Source organism: Festucalex cinctus, chromosome 3 (genome assembly GCF_051991245.1).
Source record: "Festucalex cinctus isolate MCC-2025b chromosome 3, RoL_Fcin_1.0, whole genome shotgun sequence".
Classification (NCBI taxonomy): Eukaryota; Metazoa; Chordata; class Actinopteri; order Syngnathiformes; family Syngnathidae; genus Festucalex; species Festucalex cinctus.
Genome location: NC_135413.1, coordinates 9,712,392 through 9,730,654, shown reverse-complemented (window position 1 = coordinate 9,730,654; position 18,263 = coordinate 9,712,392). Strand labels below are relative to the sequence as shown.

The window sequence follows — 18,263 nt, the reverse complement described above, 5'->3', positions numbered from 1 at the left end:
CTAAAACAGCAACTACAACTACTCATTTCCTACTACTAATCATTATTATCTTGTCATCATCATCATCGCCACATTTTTTTAAACAAAAATAAATAAATAAATAAAAAAAAAAAATAATAATAATAATAATAATGATAAACATTGTTAAAGCTGTATTTCAACAGGCTTTTTGTTTCATCACGTGAGTCACGTGGAGCCAAAACCCCGCACGTCCCCTTTAATTTCCCAGACCGTACAACGCGATCACCTGTCAGATGCGACGCATGCGCACTGATACCCCACCGTCGCCCCCTCCTCTTCTGGAGGATGTTGCTGATCATCGCTCCCTTCATCAGCCGCTGCCCTGTGCCCTCCGCCTCTCTCCATCCACGCACACGACGAGCGCGTCGCGGAGCAGGATGGCCGCACGGATCCGATTTCACTGAAGGTATTCGCCCGGTAGTCGTCCGCAAAACGAGGAACGACTTGCCATTTGACATTGTGGCCGCGCAAGGATGCTGCGGGGTGGGAGGAGACGCATGGGTCCTGTTTTTCCTTCGTGTTTTTCTTTGTTTTTGTTTTTTTAAACACAACACGGCATGACAGGGCTTCCCTCCTCCTCTGCTCGTTTGCTCGGCTGATTTCGTGCAATTTGACACGAAATGAGTGTGAAGTGTAGCTTCCGGTCAAGGGCATGCGCACAGAAATCTGGAGGATGACTCCGTTCTGCATCCGTCACGCTTCACTATCTCCCACAAGCGTTTAACATGTCGTGGGGTTCGTCTGTGATGTGATTTTTATTACGTTGTGGATTGGCTGCTACCTGTCATGTGTTGAGGGAAGGGAGGAGGGTGGACTGGACCAGTGCTGCAATGCAATTTGATGTTCTCATCATGAATGCATAGATGATGTTCCAAATGTGCACCTTGAATGGTCATTTCAAATTCATTGTGGTGCCTCTGTACACATTGTGGATCGCTGTTCCGTTGGATCTGTCAGGCTCGTAATGGGCATGCGGTGCTTACCGGAGTGGTTCCGACCCGTTCCACGCACAAGCAACAGTACTAGGCTGGATCTCCACTGGATCAGTGTGATATACAAATGCTCAAATCAGACATTACTGGAGTGTGTGCGCATACGTATGTGCGTGTGTGCAGAATTAATCACGTTATGTAATAGCATGAGTGGACACCAAGTAATAATCTGTGTGTGTGTGTGTGTGTGTGGTGTGTGTGTGTGTGTGTGTGTGTGTGTGTGTGTGTGTGTGTGTGTGTGTGTGTAGGTGTGTGTGTGTGTGTGTGTGTGTGTGTGTGTGTGTGTGTGTGTTTGGGGGGCTCTACTTGGGGATGATTGGGTGTCGTGCCGTGTTTGTTACAGTGACTGGTTAAATGACAAGTCAGATTGTAGTGACTGTGGTTATGGTGTTCATCAAAAATCTTTATTAGTCACCGTCATAAGTAATTGGTATATTCCACGCTGGACACTGACAATGGGAATAGTCTGGAACCAACTAGAACAGTGGTTATAACATTTTTTTTTACACGAAAGACGCATTAAGAAATACGCTCTGAAGTACGTGGACTACAATCAGAGTGCATGTTTGAAGAGGCAAAATGCGCTCCGCTCCCGTTAATTTCCAAACACATCAGTGTGTTGTGTTAGCAAGACTACTAGCTAATTGTGATTTATTTACAACTCAACTCGTTTTTAATCAACTCGCTAGCCCACAGTCAACGTGAGCCAGTTTAACAACCACCACCTTCAGAAAAGCCCCAGGCCTGCCTGCCGTAAACCGCAAACTTCAGAAAAAAAAAGTTACTAAGGAGATGTCAACGTTTATATCCCTCATCAGGCTATGACCCTTTCACCTTGCTAGTACCATTTGCATCTTCTACTGCCCGATGCACTGTCGCACTATTGGAGCATCTAGTGCGCGCACCAGCGCACCGTTTATGGTGCAGTCTGAATTTCCAAACGGCAAATTTGAGCAACATTGAGTTCAAAACGGTCAGAGTGAATCATATCGTGAGCCTCCGCATATTTGTCACAAATCAGATTTGCTGAAAAGCGCTAATTCGCTTTTTTATGCAATTATTGTGCCTACAGGTAATGACCAATCACAGCTCACCTGTTTTTTGGGGTTTGTTTATGTGACATTGGCAAGCTGAGCGCTACCAGATATTGATTAAAACTGGTGGATTTGATGCTTAATTCATCTTCCACAAATGCAATACTTAATACAGTACTTAAAAATCCATGTTTTCAACATGTTTCCTTATGGCAAGGTTGAAGAAATGCAGAATCAAAATAATTTTAATGCAAAAAGCATGCACAAAGTAACAAACCAACACTAGGAAGACACGACTTGGATAGAGAAATGTAATGCAAACAATGAACCAATGGGGTATATGCCATGGAAGATGCAGGACTGTTTTTTGCACATCAGCTTTGGTTTGCGACGTGTGGGCTGCCTCTCAATACTTCCGACTTTGTGCCCATCGGTTGCGCGTTTGCAACCCGGACCGGAATCAAAGCTCATGTGCAAAATCACGGAAGTCAGAAGTCCCGCCTCTTCCATGGCATATACCCCATAAGGACAGAGAGAAACCTAAATACAAGCAGTTAACGAGACAATGAGAAACACCTGGAGAAGAAGCGGCTGAGGGAGTTGATTGGTGAACACAAGGGACCGAGTTCATGAGCACAGGTGGACACAATAATGTAACGAGACACATGGATAAGAGGGACACAAGGAAAACATGACAAAACGCAAATCTAAGCAAAACCAAATCAACACAAGACAAAGCATGACAATTCTAAAGAAATTTTTTGACTTGAACTCCCCTTTAACTAGAATAGAACTACTGTACATTAAATTATGGTAAGAAGGTAAAAATAAGTAAATAAATAAATAAATAAATAAATAAAATCATTCTAGACCGCCTTTTAGATTTTCTTGTTACGTAACATTCTTAATCCTTCTTCCATTCCAGTAACAACTCTAAGGGCTACCTAAACCTTATTCGCTACAGTAGGGGGTAGGTGAACTACTAGCCTGAAGCTGGCGCAAATTTTTGATGATGGGACCATGGGCCTTGAGTGTGATACAATTTCTGTAGGAAATCGTAACAAATCCAGTGGATGTTCATTGTATTAAAAATTCATGTTTTCAATTGCTCAACATGCAGTCAAATGAATCAAAACAGAAAACAAAATGATGTTATTTTGCTTCCTTTCCATTATCCCTCCATCTTATCTTGTTCCTTGTCAACCCTGACCTCCCCCGCTCCTCCATCTCCCGCTCCCACCTCTCCAGGAAGTCTCATGTAGATGCTGAGCCAGAGGAGAGTCCAGAGAGCAGTAGCAGCAGCAGCAGCAGCAGCGGGGCCGTCGATGCTCTCTCCTCAGCGCCCACTCCAGCTCCCCCCCAGGCCTCGGCCGGAGCGCCAGGAGAGGGAACAGGCAGCGGCTCCTGCTCTGATTCAGACGCTTCTGTAGATTCCAGCTCTTACACGGAAGAGGAGGAAGACGAGGAGGAGGAAGATCCCAATATGTTTTCTTCCAAATTCCTCAGTGGGACCAACCCGCTCAGTGCAGTGTCCTCTGCTGTCAACAAATTTGGTCTGTTTGGAGATGATGTGGATGGGGATAAGAACCAGAAAAGTGGAGAGCAGCATCCAGGTGTGGACCAAGGGAAAGGCCAGGCACAACAGAAAGGACCCCCAAAACCCAACCAGGGTGCTCCTGTGCAGAGGAGCCAGCCCCCTGCAAAGCAGGGGATGCCACAGCTGCACGGCAATGGACAAGCGGGACCCCTGAAACAGACTGAAGGTCAACCGAAAGGCTTGCAGCCACAAGATGTATCCAAGCCTGGAGGTCCACCACAGGCTCATGGAGATGCGGCTCGAGCAGGGACCAAAATGCAAGAGTCCCAGCAAGGAACAGCCAAGGTTGGACAGCAACAACAGGGGTCCCCTAAACCTTCCCAGCAACAACCAGGGCCGCCTAAACCTCTGCAACAGCAGGGGTCCCCTAAACCATCCCCACAACAGCAAGGATCCCCTAAACTATCCCAGCAACAAACAGGACCATCTAAACCTGCTCCACAACAGCAGGGGTCCCCGAAACCATCCTCGCAACAAGGACCACCTAAAACTTCTCCGCATCTGCATGGCTCCCCGAAACCATCCCCGCAACAACAGAAACCATCCCACCAAGACTCTGGGCCACCTAAACCGTCTCCGCAACAACAGAGGACACCCAAAGCCACCCCACAACAGGTCTCGTCCAAGGCGGGCACACCGCAGGCAGCCCAGCCGCGAGGCCCAAAAGGACCTGCCACGCCGGACCTCATGCGAGGGTCTTCAGTTTGTCCTGTTTGCAACACGACCAAACTCAATATGCACACCAAGGAAACACCAAACCATAAAACATGCACGCAATGCAAAACCCAAGTGTGCAACCTGTGTGGCTTCAGCCCTCCTGATGCTGATGTAAGTATTTTCTAGTTTTTACTCACACAAGTACACTTAATTCCTTTGCAGAAAATGGAAAGGGGTATACTAGACCAGCGTTTCCCAACCTTTACTGACTTTTATTGAAAGTTTTCAGACCAATTAGGTGAAAGTGGACAATTTCACGGCACCCCTGTATGGAAATCACTGCTATAGACATTAAGATTGATTTAACACTAAAGTCACATGTTACTAGAGGTTGGCATTCCGTCAATATTGACGGAAGATCCGTCAATCCGTCAATGACAGACGCCTAAAAAATTAAAATTTGATGGATTTATTAAGCACTGGCAGAAGTGGGTTTTAGTTCATCTATGTATTCATCAATAACCGGATCAGTAACAGATCTGGGCATTCCGTCATTCATCATTGCAGCTCTACATAATACATACATCATAACACATCATAATAAAAGGTTCAAAGCAGGTGCAGGTATTATGTATAGTATCCCTCACTTTTTAAACTATGTTATCAGTGTGGGTACATTTTCTACCTCTGCTGATATCTATGGCCCAATTTAGAATTTACTTGGAAACACATGTTTGTATTTATTTATTATTTTTTTCTCCAGGCATCCGAGTGGCTTTGTCTCACCTGCCAGATAAAGAGAGCTGAAGGACCGCCGATGAAAAAGCCAACGCCATCCCCCTCCAAAATGCCATCGCCTGCTGCGTCAGGTTCAACCACCAGGACACAAAATATATCAACAGCCAAAAATGAAGCTCCGAAAGGCCAAGCAAGTCCCAAGCATGTCGGGACAGACTCCCTGAAACAGCACCCAGAGAAAAGCGGTCCGGCAGCAGCCAATCAACAGGAGTCCGGGGGCTTGTTTGGCTCTCGTGCTTCTAAAACAGCAAAGCCCGAGGAGACAGTGACCGGGAAAATGTTTGGATTTGGTTCTTCCATTTTCAGCTCTGCATCGACACTGATAACTTCGGCGGTTCAGGACGAGCCCAAAACCACACCGCCGGTTTCTCCCAAAGTACAGACCAAACCTGCTGCCGTCCAGGAGAAGAAACGACAACCGGAGCAGGCCAGAGTTCCTCCTGGAGGACGTTCTCCATCGGATTCTTCGCAGTCACCCGGGCACCTTCCTAAAAAAGGCCAATCTTCTTGTCCTCTTTGTAAGATGGTGCTCAACGTGGGCTCCAAGGACCCTCCCAACTACAGCAGCTGCACTGAATGCAGAAGCACTGTCTGCAACCAATGTGGATTTAACCCAATGCCAAATGTTAAGGAGGTAAGATTGATTCATGTACTGTATTATATAAAATAGGGAAAAGGTGGGAACTGTATATACTGCCAATTCACACCGGATGTTTTCTTAAAGCAAGGTATTCACCACTGAAAACTCATTTTCCAGTATTCGGCTAGGCAGTGTTTATAAAGAATCAAAGTGCACATATCTATGGCATCTTATTCCCTGATTTCTTTAAAGCCGATTCAGTATCAAAATAATAACACACCCTGGGCAGCGCCATTATCCAGTCATGTGATCGCGATGACGTATCCGGTGTGTAAACAGCCAAAAATGAAGCTCGTTCATTTGAATGTGAGATTCCTGACGTCATGGCCTAGAAAAATGCTGCCTTCTAATGCCAAAGACTGTGCCAGTTCTTTTTGACGTAAACCTTAGCATGTCAGGTTTCATGTCCTTCCTTTTGGGGGTGGCGTCACCTAATTGTAGACGAAGCACCCTCAGAACAACAATAGTTGCCATGTCAACACACCCATGTGGGGCCCATGTGGGTTGGATATGGGCTGGTGAATGGGTCCCATCTCGTCCTCTCGGTTGCCCAGCTGGGTCTCAGTTAATTTTGGCCAGGGATTTCATGTTGGCCCCATGTGGGCAAGCCCAAATGGGCTCAAGGTGGACTCACATGGGCAACCTAGCTTTCTCCCATCTGGGACCCACTGGGCTGATTAAGCTGTTCCTGATTGTACCCATAAGGGCTCCTTTCACACAAGCTTTAATAACAAGGAGACCAATAATACGATCAATTGCCTTTTTATTATTATTATTGAACGCCAAAGATCAACAAATGGTCCGGGTTCCATTTCTGTCGAACAGAATTATTCATTTTCCAACTCAAATGAACCTAGAACCTGAAGTAGGCCTACTTGTTGAGGTGGCAAACTATTGCTAGTTTGCAGTTGGATCAAAGGGGGAGGGGTTTTCCCATATATTTTTGGAATAATGTGCAGTGCTTCCTTCTAGGTTTGAATATTAATCTTGTGCTAACAAATGTGTATGAAATGGCTCATTAATAGTCCAAATAATACATATCGTCACCGTCTTAAAATAATCGCCTGTCATTTTTTTTGCAAAAATTATTTTTTTGCCTAAATCATCTCCTTGTGATGCAAATGGTTCCATTTTTTTTAAGTTTCCAGGAAAATCTTTAAAAAATGACGTACACAATGATTTTAAGGTGTCAATATTAAGTTGAAATATAGTCTTTTTTTTTGTGCGTGTGGATTTTTTTTTCCCCAAAAAAGAAAATCTCACTTAATTGTAAAGAAATATAGGCCAGGTAGTAAGCTCTATCGTGCATGCTGTTATTGTGCAACATTTGAATATTTTGGAGTGAAGCCCAGCCAGAGCCCACTTATTGCCCATACTTAGCCCAAGTGGGGCCCAACAACGAAGCTCACTCAAAGCCCATGCCCATCCAAAGCCCAACTTGACCAAGTGATGCCCAACTGAATGTGTTGGCTGGGTGGCGACCGAGTAAATGTTGGCCGGATGTTTACTGTCCAGGTTAGGGGCCATCTACAAATTATGTTTTCCAAGGTGACGATGTAGGCTAAATGGTAACTCGAGTCCCACGTACGTCACCCTGGAATATGCAGTTTGTGGACTAACTCCTACTCGCCATGGGGTGGCTAAAATCGGCATAATCTTTGGCTACAGTTTCACCTTCACTTTTGGCTGGAGTCAAATCTTTGGCGAGTCCACCCTAGCTGTACTACTTTTGAAGAAGTGGTTCTTTGCTATAGGGCATAATTCCCCCTTTATGGCCTCCATTGGATGAAATAATTCCTTGTGAGTGTCTTTGTTTGTTTTATTAATTCATTTTTCCTTTTGGACATGTCATTGTAACAGTTTCCAACACAACAGCTTACAACACAACTCATTATCCGAAAAGAAAAAGGGATGACGGGACGAAGCAGAAGCTTATTAATCCCCGTCCCCAGAATACATTTAAGACGCGTAATTATCAAGATCTTGATTCATACATTGTTATTAAATACACTGCGGAACATCGTTGTCATTCATTCCCAATAAAGCGTGTCTGTCTGCACACGTTTCCATCAGTTCATCTTCCCATGTCCAGTGGTATTTGTTAATCGAAAGTTGATTTGATCCCTTACTGTTCAGTTCAGTCGAGTTGCACTGAATACCGAGGATGCCTGCGAGCCCACACCAAGCCCCACTTTCAGTTGGTGTCGTCTCCATCTTGATTTCTGTTCACCACTGCCTCACATCATGCAATCCTCTCCAGATCGCACAGCTTTGTGGCGATGTCCATTCTCGTTCTAGCAGTGGCGACGTTGGATGCTGCTAGGTCATTTCTCACCCGTGACATGTCATCACAGGCCTTGAACAGACAGGCTTGCACTCCAGTGATTGTGCTCACAGCAACAGTGGACATTTCTACTGCCTTCTTCCGCCATTTTCTTCTGCATCCGATGATGCAAGAAAGCTCCGAACCCCAGCAGAATCATCCCGACCACCACAGCATCGATAATGTCTTCCACATCTTCGACTTTGAGCGGGGCCAGGCACAGCGGTTACCACTGTCCTCAGCTATCCTGCGCATATCCAGACATAAAAATTCCACCTGGGCATGAGCATTCACCAGAATCAGTTCTCCTTGTTGAGAAAATCCTGTCAAGAGGACTTAAGGACCAGGTCATCAATTCCATAATTGTTGTGCAAATTTCTTAATATAGCTAATTGTCAGTTTTCCAGCAATCAGAACAGCTCCTGTTCACAAGTGTCATGTCTCTTTCCGAACGACTTTCTGTCCTTGTTCCATAGTAATATATCTTACATTCAGCCATGTTTCATTCCTGGAACAACAACTTATTTACATGTCAGGGGTTAAACACACAAGTGTTGGCCTCGCATACAACGGGTCATCATTGTCGTGACTCATAAATTATCCTTGATGTAGTCATTAAGTATCAGTTCTTTGTACTTTTTCTTAAAGACAGCAAACGTCCCTCTACTAGTTACTCCAGACTCCGGTTTATTCCATTGCTTTACACCAGTACAGGAAATTGAAAATAACCTCAGTGTAGTTCTGACATTATTTTGCACAAAAAAACAGTTTTTCCTCTCAAATTGTATTTCGATTCTCTGGCCTGGAAACAAATTTGCAAGTTTTTTGGGGAGGCTATTTTAGCCGCCTTTTAGTAGTCATTCGAAGCCATGTGATTTTATGCCTGTTTACAGCACGCAATACGTCAGTGATCACGTACCTAGTGCAAAAAGATCCTAAAAAAGTACTATAAAATCATAATCGCCTAACATAAACTAACAGCGAGTCGAAGTTGGGGAGTGTCTCCAAGTTGCATGTTACAGAGGCTCAAATTATCAGTGAAGTCACCATTGACATTGTTAACTCTGGAAATGTAAATTGTGGATGGTGCCTAACCTGGACAGTAAACATCCGGGTGACTTTTACTCTGCCAGGCCATATAACATGTTGTGTGCTAAGCACGCTTTAGCCCACATTAGGAGACCACCCCCCACCGCCCCACCCCCACTCGGAACGACATGAGACTGGATGTGCTGAGGATTTTACTCTGAACAGAATTGGTCCAGTATTGGGGATACGTCAGCAAAATCCCATTGAAATGACCGAAGCCGACTTTCATTTTACGCACCGGATACGTCATCACGATCATGTGACCAGGATAATGGTGTTGCACACGGTATGTTCTTATTTTGATACTTAATCGGTTTTAAATAAAATTCAGTGAATAAGATGTCATTGATATTTGCACTTTTATTCTTTATACACAATGCCTAAGCCAGTACTTGAAAATGAGTAATAATCTTGTATCTCTTTAACATTACATCATTAAAGAGAACAAGCCATTTTTATCATTTTAAATTGGTCAAAATTGGTAAAACAAACAAATAACTAACTAACTAAATAAATAAATAAATAAATAGACCAAAAAAAAAAAACGTATACAGGTTTGTGGGGAAAAAATAATAATTTACCAAATTTAGACTGTAATTTATTTAATTTAATTACAAAATAATCCTAAAATAATTTTTTTTAAATTTTTTATTTATTAAATAATTCTAATTAAATAAATACTGCAATTATAAATTGAAGATACATTTTACTTTATTTCAAAGCAAACTGTTTTATGCATTGGTGATCTTGGTGATCTGTCAGTAATAAAAATGAAAACTGTTACTTGAGTACAGAATTCTTCCCAGACCTAATTTCACGTCACTGATAGAATTCAAATTGCTTTGTTTTTCTGAGCGAGTAGGCAAAATCTGGCCTTGGTTACAGTTGCTGACTGGATCTGAATGTTTGCAGTGAACTTAACAATTGCGCGTCCCTTTAATCCGACTTTGCTTAAGGGGATTCCTCACCAAACACATCCTTATTATTCTGCGGTATCATCGATGACTAACATTTAATTTCAATTCGACTTCTCTAACATCTCTTAAAAGCAGACATCAGATGCTTGTTCCATGTTAAAAATACACATCCAACACCTCGCAGGCTTGTACTACGGAGGAAAGCGAGCATATACTGAAGTAAATGGATAAGGCATCTTACTGGCAGTCTGAAGCACAAAGGACCTGACACTCGACTCTGTAATTCAATGCACAATGTGCAGTTCGTAAGGACAAGCTTGCCAACGACACCCCAAGGCTGCTGCTTTACCCTGTAACAATGATGTGCAGTCAGCTCGAGCTATAAAACTGCTTTCTACAAAAAAAATACATTACATATCCAGTAATTGACTCTCGTTCTTCCCTAAAATGCATCTCCCCAAATCAAATTAAATGTGTTTATTGTCTTGCAAATGAGACACCTACCCATTGTGTTCCTTGACTAAAATGTGTTTTGTTTGGAATTAGATGTCTTCCCCTCCGTTGTACTGCCTCTTTTTTCGTTTTTATTGTTGGTTCAATTCAGTCTGCTGTGTTTCCATAATGTAAAAGTTCCCAACATATCCAACTTTTCAGTACCCCTTTGTTTTGGTACATGTCCCTGTAGAATGCTTTGCTTCATTACTCTGTTGGTCGATTGGTCAACAGAGAACATAGTCCATTTTATTATGGTACTAGATATGTGTATGTTACTATTACTTCTGTCAAAGTTAAAGGGTTAACTTATTGATTCATCACAAAAAAATATGTCACATTAATCATGTATTAACATGGATTAATCACACTCTTAATTTTGAACGCAGATGATCCTCTATATTGACAACGGATGGTTACGTTAAAGGTAGCGCAGGTTGTGTTTGAGCAATAAACATAACTACCGCATTTTCCGCACTATAAGGCGCACCGCATTATAAGGCGCACCTTCAATGAATGACATATTTTAAAACTTTTTCCATATATAAGGCTGTGGTTACGTTATGCATCCATTAGATGGTGCTGCGCTAAAGGGAACGTCAACAAAACAGTCAGATAGGTCAGTCAAACTTTATTAATAGATTACAAACCAGCTTTCTGACAACTCCATTCACTCCCAAAATGAATAAACAGCTGTTTTATTATTTTCTCTCAGGTAAAGTATTAGTATTAGCTAGCGATCAAAGATGGCGGGATCTTCTGCGCATGCGCGTCACCGATCGTGCAGGGTCACCGATAGCGTCTCGACAGCGAGACCTGTTGCGGCTCAATATTGATCCATATATAAGGCGCACTGGATTATCAGGCGCATGGTCAGCTGCTTTTGAAAAAATTGAAGGCTTTTAGGTGCGCCTTATAGTGCGGAAAATACGGTACATGCATTAAAGTAAATCATTTAATAAACGTTTGCGTATGACATTCAGAACATTTGTTCTCGTCAAAAACATTGGTGTCTTTTTTTCATTTTAAACTGTGCAAGTACTTAACTTAGAAAAATAGGAGGACGTGCGGTGGATCAAAAATATGGAAGACATCCTCATAACATTAAATGTAAAAAGATTTAACATGCAGCAGTTGCCCTTCAAATTTGGCGGGCAAAAACTGTTGATAAAAAGCAGTTTTGATTAAGTGATTATTAATCATGATGAATCAAAATTCTAAGATGTGATTGATATGATTAAAACATATAATCGTTTGACAGCTCTAGTTACTATGGAATTAAGGGAATGGAACAAAAACAAAAATGGCATTTGGAAGCCATTTTTCATGTTGACCTTAAGTAGAGATCAGCAAGTCTGCCATCCAGTCCAGAGGTTTGGGGCTTGAGGCACTCCTGTATGGAGTTTGCCTATGCTCCTAGAGCGTGTTTTCTCCGGGTAGTCTTCCCTCCTTTTTTCGAAGAACATGCATGATCATTTCATTGGCGTAAATGGTTGTTTGTCTTGGGCCCTGTCTACACGTAGCCAGGGTTTTTGTAAACGGGAGATATTTTTCTGTGTTTTGCCCTGTTGGCTACACGTCCCCGGGGATTTTTTTCATTAAAAACAAGGTTTCCAAAAATTCCAGCCAAAGTGAATATTTGCGACTCGTTCGCGTGTAACAGTCGTGAACGGAGTTTTACAGCATCGCTCTATACACGTCATTTATATACACGTACCTCGAACAACTCTCGCCATTGTTTACAGCGGGTGTGCTGCTTCCCTGCTCAGTGTCAGACTCAAAATCCCACAGTTTTACGTTGGACGAGATTGAAGTACTGGGTGAATGAGCAGAGTTGTCGAAGTCCTTTGTTTCTATTCCAGAAGGCATTGTGGGACAAGCGGGGTCCATAGCACCCAGTAGAGCACCGGGAGCTCCAGACTTAGCGGGGGCATGCCGGGCACAGAGCACCTCTTCGGGCAGGCCGCAGCGTAGCCCCTGGGAGCCCGTTTGTAGCTCCACACTTAGCGGGGGGTAGGGGCGGGGTATTGATAATGCATCAGAGAGTGCTCCTGTGTCTGTTGTCCACTGCCAGGTGATTTTAACTTCTTATAGCTTCCTTTTCTGTGCCATTAGCTCCAGACACAAGGGACACCAAACCAAATGTTTTGATGTTTTTTTTGTTTTGTTTTGTTTTTTTTAACATTTTTGCAATGTGCGCGAGTGATTTGATGAGCAGTGGAAGGAGAACGTGTCAGGACAGTAGACCTCAGTGATCTCCCCTAGGTCCTAAAATCTTCCACAATGTGTTTTGTTATTGTAAGTTACTTGAATAAAGTTGTTAAAAGACAAGTGAAGTTTTTTTGTTTTTTGTTTTTTAATTTTGTATTGTATTGTATTTGTATTTATTTTGTATTTATCCTCTACGCTCCTTTATGATGTAACCACTATTTGAGTGTTTAATTTTTTTAATTTTTTTTATTTTTATATATAATAAAGTCTTATGTGTGTTGACAGTCCGTGCTTGTGTGACATATTGTGGAAGTGACGTCAAGAGACGAGCAGTAGAGTCAAACCGCGGTTTTTGAACGCTTCTGTTCTCAACCAAATCGGTTTTCAACCAGAAAATTCGAGAATTTTATGTCTCAGAACTCGTCCAAAAATTCGGCTCTCAACCAAACTGAAAAAAGCCGAGCGTACCTGAACGCGACTCACTCGGGAGCCGAGCTAACTCGAATGCCCAGGATGCTTCCTCCATAGCACATTCGTGTTCAAAGTTCGTTTGGAGCAGACCTGTTCATTGTTATTTACGCAAATCTTTTTTTTTTTTTTTAGTTTTGCATCGTGTATTAGCCCCTAATCATGGGTCCAAAGAAAGCAAGTGCAAGTGGTAAAGCTGGTGAAGAAAAGAGCAAAGTAGTGCACAGAACTATTGAATTTAAAAAAGAAATGTTTGCATTTTGTTTTTGTTTTTTTCATCATTTTAGATAAATGAATAACTAAATAAAACAGTGTCTATTTGTACCCTTTTCTATTTATGGTAAACAGTATACAGTGCAGTTTATGGTGTAAAATAATTTAAAAAAAAAATTGGAAAAAGTTTTTTTAGACTTGGCACGGATTAAAATTATTTACATTAATTATAATGGGAAAAATTGTTTCAGGTTTCGAACAAATTGCTTTTTGAACAGCCTTCTGGAATGGATTATGTACGAAAACCGAGGTTTGACTGTAATTGTCTAACGACTGCCACCTAGAGGATTGGTATGCATGTACATGAGCTTAAAAACGCACTTCTCCCTTTTTGTGGCATTTTTTTTTTTTTTTTAAACAAACGAGGCAGTGTGGAAGGATTTTTTTCTACACTAGGGGCGGATATTTGTTTTTTAAATACCCGGCTACGTGTGGACGTGTGTCTTGAAAGTGAGAGACTAGCTCACCCTAATGAGTATATGAATATAAATGAATTTAACTGAACTGTTTGGTGAAATGTGGCTTAAAAGAAAAAATAACCTTTATCTGCTGTATCCGTTTAAGGGCAAGGAGTGGCTTTGTTTGAACTGCCAAGTGAAACGCGCGACAAGAGGAATCGAACCTCCCAATGACAACCCATTGGCCACTTCCCCATTGAAAAGGACACCGGGACAGCATGTACCGCAAACGACTCCTGCGCCAGGCTCAGCAGGAGCACAGTCATCCAAGGCTGAAGCTGTTAGAGCACAAGACAGTAAAAGACAGGCCAGCTCCGCTCCTGCTCAGAAAGCACAGCAGGACAGTGTGAAGGCAGATCTGCAGAAAAAAACAGAGCCGTTACAAAAGCAGGGCAATGCCGCTGATGCTCCACAGCAAGAGTCAGGTGGTTTCTTTGGTTTCGGCAGTCCTAAAAAGCAGCCTGATGCTACTAAGCCTGCTGAGTCAGTGACAGGGAAGATGTTCGGATTTGGTTCCTCCATATTCAGCTCTGCATCCACTTTGATGTCCTCTGCTGTGCAAGAAGGACCAAAACCGACACCAGCACCGGCTTCTCCCAAGATGCCTACTTCAAAAGATTCCACATCTGTTAATAAACAACAACCAGTAAAGAAAACAGAAGAAAGCCAGCAGCCAAAGGGCGACAAACTTTCATCAGAGTCATCAAAGAAAGAATCCGCTCCCCTAGTTGTTTCCAAACCTTTACAGTCATCCTGTCCTTTCTGTAAATCACAACTCAATGTTGGTTCTAAAGATCCCCCCAACTACAACACCTGTACAGAGTGTAAAAACACTGTCTGCAATCAATGTGGATTTAGCCCTGTGCCAAATGTGAAGGAGGTAAAATGGTTTATTTAATGTATTTGTGCTTTTGTGATTTTGACCAAACACTGTATGTTCTTATTTCTAGGTGAAGGAGTGGTTATGCCTCAACTGTCAGATGCAACGAGCCCTCGGAGCGTCACAGCCTCCGGGAATGCCCATGATGAAACCACAAGCCTCGCCAAACAAAGCTCCTGCGTTTGCGACTACCACAAAGACGGAAACACAGCATAAATCTCAAGCAAAAGATGACCCAATACCTGCTGAGTCAAAAGTGAAGGAGGCACCTGCGAATGAATCTGCAAAGATGGATGTTGCAAACCAAAAAACTCTCACTTCAGTTTCAGATCCAAAAGCTCTAACAGAAGACCAGAAGAAAGTACCTCAAAAACCCTCAGAAGCAACAATTATATCTGGGCAAAAACAGACTGCTTCAAAGGCACAAGAAGAGTCCCACGGTCCTAAAATACAGTCTGATGCAGTCAAGCCCACTGACTCAATAGGTGGTAAAATGTTTAGCTTTGGCTCCTCTATTTTAAGCTCGGCATCCACTTTAATCAGCTCAGCAGGCCAGGAGGAGCCCAGAACGACACCCCCACTGTCCCCAAAGATGCCTGCCGCAAAGGTGACCAAATCACCTCTTGTTCAGGAGAAAGAATCAGAGAAGAAACAAGAGTCCAAGTCTACATTGTTACCATCCAAACCTCCATCAGATCATTTAAAGGAAGCCGCCATCTCCCAGGCATCATCAAAAAAAGGCCCATCTACTTGCCCTCTGTGTAAGGGAGAACTTAATTTTGGCTCAAAGGATCCTCCCAACTACAGCAATTGCACGGAATGCAAAAACACTGTTTGTAACCAGTGTGGATTTAGTCCAGTGCCAAATCTGTCAAAGGTAATTTGTTTACCGTATCATTTAGTCTAATATAAAAATGTTGGGGGATGTGATTAGCCATGTTTTCTGTACTATAATGGTATACTCGCGGTTCAACACTTTTTTTTTTTTTTAAGAACTTTTTATGTTTACAAAAAAAAAAAAAACAACAACTATTTTTTGTTTTGCCCAATTTTCCTAATGCATTTAATGACCATCAACTATACACACATTTTCAATCTTTGCGTGGGGGCAAGTATATTGTCCATATTCAAAATGACATTTTTATCATACATCTGGTTAGAAGTGTGATGAAAACTTGTGGCCCTCTCCATCATTTAAGTTGCCCATTCCAGGTCTAAATTTCCCATAGGTGTGAATATACAGTAACTGTGAATGTTTGTCTGTCTGTAACAGTATGTACCCTATAATTAAGAGGCAATCAGTTCTAGGTGTCTCTCGTCAGTATACAGCAACGCCTGTTCTTAGAGCGCTTTATAAATAAAGTTGAGTTGAGTTGAGTTGAGTTGAGTTGAGTCTGAAGTGAGCTTGGATAGTCTCTAATTACCTGTGACCTAAAATGACGGCAAGGGCTATAAAAAACGGATGGTCGGATAATTTCTGCTTATCATTTGTTCGACAACAATATGCACTTAATTTAAATATTCTTATTTTTGATGTTATCTTTCTTTTTTTAGGTAAAAGAATGGCTATGTTTGAACTGTCAGATGCAAAGAGCTTTGAATGCATCTGAACCTCCAATAAACACCCCCAATACAGCAAATAAACCACCTCCTCAGAAGACAAATGAAGTTGAAACAACCAAGAAAGATGTATTGAAATCTGATGTACTTCCAAAAATGCCAACTGCAGCACCTGATAAGAAGGAGGGTTCTGCACCAAGTACGCCACAGAAGATCCCGTCCATAACTGCTAAAGAGACAGATCAGAACAAACACAGTACCCCAGTTTCTGACCAGGAATCTCAAACGAAGTATGGATCTCCGAAACCATCGGACCAGACCACTCATTCCAGACCAAAACAGAACAAAGTCACTTCAGACGCCCAGAAAGAGTCATCCAACCAGTCTGGTGCGAATGGCCCTAAAACCACTTCCGATTCATCCAAAACAACTGAATCAATTACAGGGAAGATGTTTGGTTTTGGCTCTTCCATTTTCAGCTCGGCATCCACTTTGATATCATCAGCTGTTCAGGAAGAGTCACGCACGACACCACCAAGCTCTCGCAAGATGTCTGCCCCAGTGCAGGTCTCTCCAAAGGCGGCATCTGGGCCCAAGGTTTCCCCCAAAACTACACCAACAGCTTCTCCCAGCAAAGCACCACCGAAAGGACCTGAAAATCTCACTCAGGAGGTCAAGAAACACGAAGAATCAAATCAGAATAAGCAGGATAAAGTTTCATCACTGCCAACAAAGGCGGCCATGGTTTCCCACGCCCATTCCAATGTACACCAGGAAAACTGTCCTCTATGTAATGTCAAATTAAACATCGGCTCTAAGGAACCTCCAAATTACAGTAGTTGCTCTGAATGTAAGACCATTGTCTGTGACAAATGTGGTTTTACCCCATTGCCCATTGGAAAGGTAACTGTATACTCTGTAAATGATGTATGCATTTGTATTTGTTTGACCATTTTTTCTTTTATTTCAGAAAAAGGAATGGTTGTGTCTTACATGTCAGATGAAAAGAGCAGTCGAAGCATCTGAGGAGCCAACTTCACAAAAACAAGACACGTTACAACACATTCCAACTGTGATCAAGCCAACAGACACCTCCAAACCGATTACATCTCAAATAAAGGCAAATCCCAATGTTGCTGACACCCCACAGCAAAAGTTATCAACAGCTTCAGTTAAGTCAAACAAACCTGAACCTTCCTCTACACCAGCGAAGTTGGATAGCCCAGCACCCGATTCTGAAACACAACAGAAAAATGATAAACCTGTTCCTGAGAAACCATCAGATCAGACAAGCCAACCAGGGCACAGACAGAGCAATGCCACTGCAGCAAAGCAGCAAGAGACTGGAGGATTTTTTGGCTTGAGTGCTACAAAATCCAAGTCGCATGCAGACAAGCCAGCCGATTCAGTGTCAGGAAAGATGTTTGGTTTTGGCTCCTCGATCTTCAGCTCGGCATCTACATTAATATCATCAGCTGTTCAGGAACAGCCCAAGACCACTCCACCAGCTTCTCCCAAAAAGTCCCCTGCGAAAGAGCTTAAATCTGATAATTCTCAAAAGCTGGAGCCACAGAAGAAGTCATCAGAGTCATCTCAGCTGGTAACAGTACCTCCATCAGGTCCAACTCGAGGAGATGACACACCACCAAAACCTCAAAAGGCTGTAGAAGCAACTAAGTCAGCTGTCAAACCAGCCTCCACATGTCTACTCTGTAAAGTTGAGCTTCACCATGCCAACTCCAAAACCTGCACTGAATGCAAAAACACTGTATGTAATCAGTGTGGGTTTAACCCCATGCCAAATGAAACAAAGGTAAAACTATATACATTGATACATATGTATATATTTTTAA

At 42.6% G+C, this 18,263-nt stretch overlaps 1 protein-coding gene across 7 annotated transcripts in view; it reads left to right on the top strand.

Annotated features, from left to right (window-relative positions):
- The first annotated feature begins 291 nt into the window (after positions 1-291).
- pclob (piccolo presynaptic cytomatrix protein b) overlaps positions 292-18,263 on the top strand; it is a 67,810-nt gene continuing 49,838 nt past the window's right edge. For 6 of the 7 annotated variants that reach the window (XR_013282761.1, XM_077515718.1, XM_077515716.1 and 3 more), the window contains exons 1-7: positions 292-427; positions 3,296-4,472; positions 5,065-5,733; positions 14,077-14,850; positions 14,921-15,727; positions 16,405-17,313; positions 17,381-18,223. Coding sequence is in view for 6 of the 7 variants with exons in the window: in XM_077515718.1 (XP_077371844.1) it covers positions 3,531-4,472; positions 5,065-5,733; positions 14,077-14,850; positions 14,921-15,727; positions 16,405-17,313; positions 17,381-18,223 (4,944 nt within the window). In the remaining variant the exon portion in view is untranslated. The remainder of the gene's footprint in view (positions 428-3,295; positions 4,473-5,064; positions 5,734-14,076; positions 14,851-14,920; positions 15,728-16,404; positions 17,314-17,380; positions 18,224-18,263) is intronic. The other variant, XM_077515719.1, reaches the window with a different exon arrangement.